The sequence below is a fragment of the Lingula anatina genome, chromosome 10, assembly GCF_051362555.1.
Source record: "Lingula anatina isolate TDL-2025a chromosome 10, LinAna3.0, whole genome shotgun sequence".
In the NCBI taxonomy this organism is placed as follows: Eukaryota; Metazoa; Brachiopoda; class Lingulata; order Lingulida; family Lingulidae; genus Lingula; species Lingula anatina.
The window spans coordinates 2,216,609-2,228,612 of NC_141776.1; the positions used below are offsets into that span (position 1 = coordinate 2,216,609).

General features: G+C 37.9%; 1 protein-coding gene across 1 annotated transcript; it reads right to left on the bottom strand.

Annotated features, from left to right (window-relative positions):
- Positions 1-158: 158 nt before the first annotated feature.
- On the bottom strand, positions 159-5,155 carry LOC106172474 (cytochrome P450 2J2). The gene is made up of 3 exons (XM_013553207.2): positions 4,581-5,155; positions 1,648-2,703; positions 159-1,017 (listed from the first exon to the last, which is right to left on the bottom strand). The coding sequence occupies exons 1-3, from the start codon at positions 4,966-4,968 to the stop codon at positions 824-826; spliced, it is 1,638 nt and encodes a 545-aa protein (XP_013408661.1). The 5' UTR covers positions 4,969-5,155; the 3' UTR covers positions 159-823.
- Between the last annotated feature and the right edge of the window lie 6,849 nt (positions 5,156-12,004).

Below are 12,004 nucleotides of genomic sequence, written 5' to 3' on the forward strand. Positions count from 1 at the left end.
ATATCACAATCCCTAGTCTATTTTTTTTATAAAAGTTCTATGGTAGGCCTATTACAGGACTCAGATAACTAAAGGTTATCTTATCGAAACTTTTTTCCATATAGAAAAATCTGCAATTGTTAAAAAAGCGTTGAATTATTATAACAGTTAACAAACACTATGCATTTATTTATTTATTCCCCCTTCAAGGATAAAAGAAATAAAACGTGCAAGACATAAATCACACATAAATAGAGATAAAATCATTCTAATACGCAGTGAGGTAAAATTATACTACAGATATTTACAAAACACATACAAAATTTAGTCGAAGAATAACAGATGAGAAAATTGTCATTGTTATGAAATGCAAAGAAATCGGATCTCTGGTTGCATTAGTTCAGACCTCACTTGCCAAGAGAGACCTAGACATTACAGTTTACTTATTTATAGTTACATTTCTATTGCACAATTTCACCTATACCCATGTAGATTTACCGGTATACGCTACAATGATAACACTTTTCATATACACACACAACGGACAATAGAAGTGTCACCCCTACTGAACCAATACTTTGGGAGAGATAAATGACTGTGAAATGATATGCTCCTGGTATCATTTTATTAACATCAGCTTTCACAAAAAAAAAAAAAAAAAAAAAAAAAAACTGATTACTCTGATTCAGGGGGTGACACTTCTATTGTCCATTGCGTGTAGAACAATGTGTAAAAAGAATTAAAACTTTAAATGCTTTAGTTTTAACTAGTTGAAAGATGAATAAAGTTGACCACAGTATTTACAGATTAAAAACAGGAAATATCGGTCGACAAGCCTGTCAGATTAAGTCTTCGGGCCCCTACTAACCACGCAGAGCTGGTGGTAAGGGGGGCTGAACGTTGATGCCAAAGTGCCCTCCTCAAACACAGGAGCTGAAGCGCCGTCTGGGAGACGAAATGTAAACTTCTGCATCAAGGAGGTAAAGAAAAGGAAGAGCTCCATTCTAGCAAGTGCTGCTCCTACGCAAGATCGTTTACCTGCAAAGATAAATGTTATGCCCATTCGAGATCAAAGCTGTAACTTGTTTATAATAAATTTATATCGGAGCCGAGATTTTATCCGTTTGTTAACTCGGCCCCTTCAGGCCTGGCGCGTGGGGTAGGCGGGGGCTTATTCGGCATGGCTTTCAAATGAGGTCGGCCTTATTTGTCCACGGATCAGCTAGTCCGCGGATCATCTGTCTTATGTATCTATATCTCTGCCTCTATCTATATATCTCTCTCCTATAAGTCTCCTGTATCTCTCTTTAGCTGTAGCTCGGTCGCTGCTTTTATACTTGGTTTTAATTTAGATTTAAAATGGACTTCCATATCTGACATGCAACATGCCATGCTTATATACATTTGAATAAATTAAAACTTAATTGTAGATTGAATTTACATTAACAAATATGCATATCACATACTTGGAAATCTAACTATCAGTACTATTAATGGCTCACTACATGCAATCTGTCATGCCTAAATGCATCTTAATAAATGAATTAATTAAACAAATATGCAAATCACTTGAATGCAAGTTTAGACGATGAGTAATATTAACGCTTAAATAATACACATTGTCACCAGATGCAAGTCATATTTTTTAAAAAGCTGTCTACAACTCACCTAGAGAAAAAGGGGTAAATACATCGTGGCGTATGGTTCTTCCTCTCTCGTTCAGATGGCGCTGCGGGTCAAACTTATCGGGATTTGGCCAACATACGGGGTCCGTCATGACAGACCAGAGATTCACAAGTACCATGGTATCTTTAGGGATGGTGTAGTCATGAAATTCCACGTCTGTTGTGGTAGAATGTGGCACGGCTAATGGAAGGACGTAATTCAGTCGTTGTATTTCCATGATGGTTGCTTCTGTGTACGGCAGTGCACCTTTGTCTGTAATACTTGGGTTTTGGTCTCCTAAATTTGAGTCAATTTCTTCTTGAACTTTTGCCTGGATTTCAGGGTGCAATGCCATATATAGAAAACCCCATCGTAACGTTGTTGTAACGGTCTCAAACCCAGCCATAAAAAGGTCGATAGCGACAGAAATAATTTGGTTTTCGGAAAATATGCTATCCAATTTGACGTCTTTTTCTTGTCCATTCGCTTGTATAGAATCATTCAAAGCTGGTTTCTTGTCATTTTCTTTCAATGTCACTTTCTCATCCATCTCGTACTGCTTGTACTTCAAAACGTCAGTTTTGTACCAATTGGCAAAAGATTTCATGTGATTTGAATCTACGTGTTTATTGTTTTCCTGTCCTTTGAACCATGCAATTACTTGCAAAACCAAACGAGTAGAAACTTCATCGAATTCTTTGAGAACTGGCAACGGAAGCTTTTCCAAAAAGGGAACAAAGTTCACAACGTTTAGTTTTGTGTTGAGTTCATACATTTTGTGCACTGTATCCAGAATTCCCTCATATTGGGGGTCGTTGTGTACAAGGCGAAATCCGAAAATTATCCCTAATGTGATATTGGCTACGGAATCTCGTAGAATCGGAAATATATCGATTGCCTTGCCGCCCGTGTTTGTTAAGTCTTTCATCAGAACCTCCAACTGTGATTTAAAAATTGCGGATTCCAGATTTGTCCTACCGACCCCGAGTACTCGAAAAAGCCGCATGGTGTAGTGGCGCCTTTCCTCCAGCTGTCTGTCGTAGTTTTCCACCAAAATACCTGAAAGACATACAACCGTCGTTAATACAGTTGATAAATTTCTCCTCAAATTCTTTAAAAAATCATTTTTCGAAACTAGCACAAAGTTTAAAAGTAGCTTTAGTCTACCGACATCGTGCATGCAAGTACAAAGGACAAGGGACAAATATGCGTTCAAAACGTCAAACAATTAATAGACAATGTGTTGGTTCGCTCGGCAAATATAAAAGTGGCCAAATAAGCAAATAGGTCTTTAAAAGCAGAAACGGAAATAAGTTATAGGCGTTATTGTCGACTATTGGAGTTAACACAAAGATATCTTCCCTTCAGTACGTTTGTTGGTCACTGGTCACTCGAGGATGCAGTTTCATCTTAACAACACGCTACATGATAATAATAATAATAATAATGATCTAGTATAATGGTTATAATGATGCATTATGATAACGATAACTTGGTCCCAGTAGTAATGGCAGGAGTGGCTGCGGAGGATCCCATGTTTAGTGACTTTGGACAACCTCACTGAAGAGTAGCCACCCGTTGCTCACGCTTCTAGTACATTTATACGGACTTAATTTATCTATGCATCTATCTAGCTATCAATATTATTCTTTACAGAGCGTGTAGCACGTTGCAAATAGATTTATCTACCAGAAATTGTATTTTTTTTTCGAATAATAAACCGTATTAAGGCAGAGACCTTATTTTTAATATAATGTTTTATACTCGTACGTTTTTAAACACTTCAACATACACGTATGATCAAATGTCTGCATAATTAAAGCATTCCATCTTCGTTCATGTAGATAATCTATGGCATCTCAAATAATAAACCTACATTAATTTGAAGTTAGACAGCTAAGTACATGTAAGTCATCCAGTGACCCAGACATGCGGCCATTCATTTTATATTCAACCGTGGTAAAGTAAATATTACGACAGAAACCTGGAAGGCGATTTCTTTAAAATAAAGAGCGTCAATTTATACAAATTGCTTAGGCTTGGTGAAACTATACGTAACTTCTTTATAAAAAGGTGTGTTATAATTACTGGTTATCAAAATTAGACGTCAGCCGAGGCATGGAGTCAATCTCATACAAATTTGGAATAGGGCCCATTTATGCATATCCCTGGATTGTTTAAAAATATGGTCCAAGCATGAAAAATTCAAATAATATTTTAAATATTTTTAATTGAAAATAAGTCACTTAGAGATTGCCTAATAATGAAATGGTGGTTTGCAACAAGAGAATGGAAAATTCATTGTAGGCACGCAAAGACAATGGAAAGAAAACAAGTAAATGCAGAAGGGAGAAATAGAGTTTAAATACTTGTGAAATTGTATGAAAAGGGAGTCGGTGAATAAATGTTCGAATGCTCCAAATCGTCGTCATCTCTCACCATAACAATATCAAGACTGAGGTAATTACCCATTCTCCTTCAGTTGTAACCAAGTCTGTCTTAGTGAACAGACGAAACAGGTTATTCAAATAACTGGATCTATCATAAATAAAAACTTTTTGACAATCGTTATTATTGTTTTTGTAAAGCTTCAGTCATGGAACGTCGACGATTTTGAATATCTTACAGCATTGCATCCAAAACCCATAATTTCCATTCGTTTTCTTTTTTTTTATGTAAGGTCTACACGCCATCACTGAAAAAGCGCCCGACGAACACTTAAGCCCCCTTTACACTGGACGGCGTCCTTTCTGCGTACTGTAGTACGGTCCTGTTTGAGAGTAAAAAAAATATTATTCAAGTGTCGAAAACTGGCCGATCATTCTGCAACCAAAGCACTTATTACAACCACAGTGATGCCAGTGTCATCTGTCTCACAAAGGACGCAGAAAGGACGCCGTCCAGTGTAAAGGGGGTTTTATTAATAGATAGCCCACCTTTATAGCGCAACCCCCTGTGGTGCGGCGTCCTAAATGTAAACAGGTCAGGTCGTCCGGCAAAGTCCACCCCGTGCTTGACCAGCGCTTCCTTGATAACGCCAAAGCCGTTCAAAACAACAACAGGCACCGTCCCGAAACGAACGCTGTAAACATCGCCGTAGGTTTTTGCCCACCTGGTTAGTACAACGTGAGCATCTCTCCCAAGATATGGTAAGCAGCCCAATATAGGCAACCCCCAGGGGCCCGGGGGAAGGTTCTTCCTCTGTTTTCCTCGGAAAGTTTGGAAAATCATAAAAATGACCATCACTACTAAGGTAAAAACAAGGACAGTCCGAAGCGAGGTATAAAGTATCAGTTGTCGGCAAATGGTCTGCAGCGCACCCATGGTGTTTATCCGATGGCACGGTGTCCGTAGTTTACAGTGTGTCGTCCGCACACTAGTTATAAACACGTTGGATGACCTGTCCTGGGAAACAGCGAATCACGGGCTTTTTTCTTTTCACTTGACATAATTATGCGGGTATATATCATCCCACGCATCACGTCAATAGCGCATAAATAGCGAATCACAGTAGGTTTTACAACTGACGTTTATATATATATATATACATGTCAAAGGCCCCGACCAAATCTAGTCCTATGCATAAAAAAGCCCAAACCCCCTGTTAATTATGCCCTTTCTGGGCCCATTCTATAAGATGTCTTTGCATAGTTAACAGCATAATGGGCAAGTTAATAGACCAGGTTAAATGGCCAAGCTGCCAGTTTGTTTGTATGACGTGTAATTATAAAGGGGATGTCTTAGACCAAGTTGACTGGCCAAGCTGCCAGTTTGTTTGTATGGCATGTGCAGGGGATGTCTTAGATCAAGGCACATATTATGATACTTACAGGTGTGGCAAATGAGATATAGTGGTATTTCATTACCTGTGATTTGTAAAATACATCTGAGGATGATACTTTTAAAGATGTTCAATGTTTAAAGAAAAGACGCAGATTGATTTACTAACATTTACTAAAGAAATGTTAAATTAAAGTTGGGCTCCATTTGTTAGTGTGTTATTTCAATTATCTATATTTATACAGATTATAGGAAAAGGTCTGCCCTTTAATGTTTTGTTGACCTTTTGGGAAAATATCTGTATTTTCTGAAGGATAAATTAAAAAGAAAAGTGTGAATTAATAGCAAAACTTTGCTCTATTTGCAAGCAGAGCTATTAAAAACTGTTGTATGTCTATAAGCACTATTATTGTCATCGGGGACAAAGGAAATGACAGGTACTTCACGCTTCCAGATTAGATCTTCAATTAATTGCTTCTTCCTCACTGACGAGAGCTATTGAAAGGACAACAATTGACAAAGGGCCGAGGCATGCAGCATCTATTTCACTGGCTTGAAAATTTACCGAGTCTTGCCCACGATGTGGTCGAACAATCGGAACTAGAAAAAAATTCTGTCGCATGATTTTGAGTATGGACTAAATGTTAGAGTCCAGAAAAATTAATTTTATAATATAATTTTTTTGGTCGGATTGACTGGGCCCGTCGACTGGGCCCGTGCTTGGCACGTTACCGTAAATACCTCTTACATGTACCTTGTGACTAAGAGACCATTCCCACAGACTATCGTACTAACTTTGGATCAAACTATCTCCGAGAGGGATTCTCGTTTAATTACAATTAACTTGGGCGGCTTAGATGTCTGTCACGCCTACTGAAGCTGATAAGGGGTAATTAACTATCGTTTAGCAGCTTTAGTGGGCGTCCCTGATGTCTGAGCCGCTCGGGCTGAAAGTAATTTAGCGAGGGTCCCCGTGGAGTTGGACCGATCCTGTTAGATCGATCTAGGGACGGGAACCCAGTCTAAGAGACCATTCCCACAGATATTTAGATCGATCTATCCCCCTGGGGAGTGTCACTAAATTGCTGTCAGCCTGACCGGCTTGAATGTCTGTCCCGCCTACTAAAAACTGTAAAGGGGTAATTAACTATTGTGCGCGCTCGGCTCTCGGAACATGACAGCAATCTAGCGTAAACCCCCAAGGAGTTAGGTCGATCCAGATGGATCGATCTCAATCTGTGGGAACCCAGTCTAAGGCGCAATATTGTCCTAGCTTATGATGAAAAAAGAGCCGGAGGCTTATTACAACCTCCTGATTTAATCTTGTTATCAGATGTTAAGAACTTTACCTAACTCTTTTTGCGAAAAAAAAGTCGTGTTGGAATTCTCTGTCATTTGACTCTCCCACCCTTAAAGGCCATTTGCAGCCATTCAGTCAAACAAACAAAATAAACAAAAAAAAGAAAAAAAAAAGACATTCTCCGTGGCCAGTGACAATTGACTGACTTTGATCAGTGTCACCTGAATAAGTGAATTGTGAACGCAAAAAGATCAGTATTACCAATTAAGCGGCTGCGTAAGTAGGAGCTGCAGTCGTCCATGTTAAATGAGTAGGTACATTGTACCATCTAAGAAAACGCGTGAACACTTACCACTGTACATTTGACAGACATTACCGGGGTGTGAGAAAATAAGTACTTATCACACAAGAAAATTTCAATCTCTGTGCGCTGATCCTTTTCTTGTCACTGGCTGCTTCACCAAAAGGAAACGTCAACAGTTGGAAGACAAATGTGAGAATCCCTTAACAAATATTTATAACATTGCGGAATAAAGATATTAAAAAGACCGAAATAAATATCCACGTGCTGAAGCAAGCCCAAGTGCTTAGCAACTGCAAAATGGCGGCAATTTTGTATCATAGCAACCACGAGAGACCACGAAAAATTGCACTGTAAGTAGAAAATAACAATAGAAAGTCACTGAGGCACAACGAGCGTGACGTCGCTTATGATCTGTTCGGGCTGTCGTGGAGCTTTCGAAACAGCCCATCTGCGACAAATTCACACGACAATTGATGAATATTTTCCCGAATGCAGAATGCATTCAAAGGAAGATGACGTATTTCCCATCCCTTCGTAATTTTGTCCATGGTTTATATAAATTATTTCTGTACTTATAGTTAGTCATTTATTCCCGGAACGAGAACACACATGCTGTAGATTGAATCTATATACAGACACTCAGAAAGTGTGCTAAAGGCAAAATATTCATCTAATCAGAAGACCGTGAATTGAATTAATTTCCAGTCCCTCCATATACATCTACCGGGTATGTATCTAAGCATAATTTATTTCAAAAATAATTTAAAATTTAAAATCTTAAAATTGAAACACTTCAATTATCTCTTTGACGAATAAATCATGTGGTTCGTGGGATTTTCTCATCAGGGATTTGTCAAGTGACAGTGCCCGAGTAGTTGTAAATATCGCTCGGAAATCAGCACAGGGCCACAGTACTGAACAAATGCACATAATCATTATAATAATAATTATTATTATTATTATTATTACCAAATTTGCAACCCGAGGGTTGGATAATCTCAATCATTACATCATAGTTGAACTAGAGGATCAGAGAGGCGATACCGCCTCCGAATATTGTACCACCAGCTGGAGCAAGCGCATTCGTATAGACCCCCACATCCGCAAAATAAGGGACACAGCCACTAGTCTTATGCTTGACAAGCTGTAAAATGCAATCAACAAGAATTTTCAAAATACGCAAAAAATATATATAACTTAAAATGGTACAATCAAAGTTTAGTTCATTGTAAGGTAGGTCAAAGGTCAATTTCAAGGTCACAGTAAATTTCCAGTATATGACTTCCTATTCAACTTCAATAGTAACTATGGACCTATCTCTGCCAGGTTTGGAGTTAAAAGAGAAAGAAATTAGCAGAGTTCAGTTCATGATTATAAGTAGGTCAAAGGTCAATTTCAAGGTCACACTTAGATTGCCAGTATATGACTTCCCATTCAAGTTCAATAGTAACTATGGACCTATCTCATTAGTTTTGGAAATAAAAGGGAACCAAAATTTGCAAAGTTCAATTCATGATAAAAAGTAGGTCAAAGGTCAATTTCAAGGTCACATTTAGATTGCCAGTATATGACTTCCTATTCAAGTTCAATAGTAACTATGGACCTATCTCTGCCAGTTTTGGAGATAAAAGGGAACCAAAATTTGCAAAGTTCAATTCATGATAAAAAGTAGGTCAAAGGTCAATGTCAAGGTCACATTTAGATTGCCAGTATATGACTTCCTATTCAACTTCAATAGTAACTATGGACCTATCTCTGCCAGGTTTGGAGTTAAAAGAGAAAGAAATTAGCAGAGTTCAGTTCATGGTGAAAAGTAGGTCAAAGGTCAATTTCAAGGTCACATTTAGATTGCCAGTATATGACTTCCTATTCAACTTCAATAGTAACTATAGACCTATCTCTGCTAGTTTTGGAGATAAAAGGGAAGCAAAATTTCCAAAGTTCAGTTCATGGTGAAAAGTAGGTCAAAGGTCAATTTCAAGGTCACATTTAGATTGCCAGTATATGACTTCATATTCAAGTTCAATAGAAACTATGGACCTATCTCTGCCAGTTTTGGAGATAAAAGGGAGGCAAAATTTGCAAAGTTCAGTTCATGGTGAAAAGTAGGTCAAAGCTCAATTTCAAGGTCACAGTAAGATTGCCAGTATATGACTTCCTATTCAAGTTCAATAGTAACTATGGACCTATCTCTGCCAGTTTTGGAGATAAAAGGGAACCAAAATTTGCAAAGTTCAATTCATGATAAAAAGTAGGTCAAAGGTCAATTTCAAGGTCACATTTCGATTGCCAGTATATGACTTCCTATTCAACTTCAATAGTAACTATGGACCTATCTCTGCCAGGTTTGGAGTTAAAAGAGAAAGAAATTAGCAGAGTTCAGTTCATGGTGAAAAGTAGGTCAAAGGTCAATTTCAAGGTCACATTTAGATTGCCAGTATATGACTTTCTATTCAATTTCAATAGTAACTATGGACCTATCTCTGCCAGTTTTGGAGATAAAAGGGAGGCAAAATTTGCAAAGTTCAGTTCATGGTGAAAAGTAGGTCAAAGGTCAATTTCAAGGTCACAGTAAGATTGCCAGTACATGACTTCCTATTCAACTTCAATAGTAACTATGGACTTATCTCTGCCAGTTTTGGAGATATAAGGGACTAAATGTTATAATTTTGGAGTTACCATAATGTGCAATAAATTTCCTACGGAAAAATTTAATTAAAATAAAGAAAAGGTCATTTTGGTCAAAATTCTTGAAATGGGAGGTGCTCTGAAGTTCCAGATGTTCAAATATGATGAAATAATGTCATTTTTGACCACAAGTTGTCTGCTTTGCCAAGCCTTATGTTTTATTTTTCCGGAGTTCAAAATTTATTATCCATTACCGTACTGCACATTTTGCTTTCACCACCAATATGTACTTTTTGATACAGCGTAACTCGAAAACCGTATGGAATACAAAAAAACGGAGACCACTTCCAGTGTTGGGCTTTACATGCTCTACAAAATGCAAAAAAGAATGGGTCTCTAGCATTAACGGTTCCCGAATTAGAGACAGTTTTCAGTTTCGGTATCTTATGGCCGCTACACCCGTGAAAATGCACCGATTGACCCCAAATTCACACAGATGAAAGATGACCTGAAGGGTAACATTTTCCAATAATATTATTGGTTAAGTCTGTGTGGTGTCTGAATAACAGCGCAAATAAATTTTTTTTCGAAAAAAAATTCATTTTTTTGAAAATTTTTGCCCGTTTGACCTTGAAATAAAGGTCAAAGGTCAAATCCAAGGGCATATTTGAAATCTACACATATGACTTTTGGAAAGCCGTCTGTAGAAATTTTTCCCATAATTCCTTCCGTAGGGTAGATAATTAGCATTTAATTTTGCCATTTTTGGACAAGGGTGCATTGCAATGAGTGCCACACCTAGACCCCAATACCGACAAAGCCCAAATTTTACGTGGAACGAGTTGAGATTATAGGTGACCTTAATCCAAGAGATGGGTATGGGGGCCCTTACCGTCTAGGAGGAGAAGCGGTAACGGTAACATGGCGGCGGAGCCGGCGGAGCCGGCGGAACGGACCGGACGGGACTAAAACCATGTGTACCGCCAGCGCTAACGCTGGTGGTACAATAAAACCACTAATGAATAAGAATAAAGGAATATTAAAAGACATATGTAAACAAATTTAAAACAAAATAACTAAAATGCAAGGTTAAAAATGAAGTTTAAATATATCAGTTAATTTTGGAATTTGTTTATTGCACTGGTTAAAAAGTCGCTCATTGATCGTTTGCTTTTAATTTTAGGTCTTTTGAATGTCTCCTATACCCTTTATGAATTTCTGTGAATATCAAGTGAAAAATCAACCTGTGGCCTTGGTAGAGGGTACTCACAACGTATATTCTGGACGAGGATAATCCACGACTCCGGATATTTTCTGATTGTGTTATCAAACCTATCATATCGTGACGTCAAGTGGTGTGGGAAATTAAGCTGACTGGTCATTTAAGCTGGAGGTACACATGTATACGAGGGCGAAGAAGAAGTTGATTTATTAAGTTATGTGAAAAGTCAAACATTTTTCCTGTTAATGGTGAATAGATTATAAATGAGGGAATATCATTCCCACCAAATGGAGCTATGGCAAAGCGTTTTAAACCTACGGCCATCCACTCAAAATGGTTCTATGTCGACTGGCTCTTCGTAAATTGTTGAAGAAATAAAACTGAATATTTGCAGCGGTAAAGAGTTGCCAAATGCATTTAATATATTTAAACAATTGTCATGTAGCACTGATGTCCTTTCCTTCTATTTCACACTCAAAATTCCTTCCTTTACACTCTTCTTAATCACCAGGTGTACTTTTATGTTAAAACTTGGCGTGACACATGCCAGTATACCAGACAGCCTATTGTCTCAGTTACAGAAGCCCAGATGTTCAGATTGTCCCAGAAATAATTGTAAGCAGGGATCTTATCTATTGGTCGGTTATCTGTTCACCACAACGTTTATATGACTCAACACCGTTATGGTACCGTTTTTGTAACGTTACAAAACGTTTTGTGTTTGATGGGTTCCTGGTTTTTACAAGGTCTCTGGGGTACACTGAAGTTTTGGTAGCAAACTCCATAAAACAATAATTAGATGTTGGCATTTCAGGTGGCACACTGACTACATTTGAGGAGTGCAAATAACATCAATTTACAGCCATACAGGAAACTTTTATTCTGTGCAAGACGTTTCTATTTGCGCTGTCGATCGTCGCCAGAGGCAAACTTGTAAGTTGCCCTTACAAATCTTCTTCACACCCCGAATATTTAAGACATTTTTTTACCAACGTGGAATAGGATCACTGATGTTTGATCCAATTCTTGACCATGAAGCATCTAACGCGTGATAACAAAATATCGTAGGATTATAACGTTTGAATTTGAATAAATTTTCAAAATAAATATATCGGGCGGAAGATGT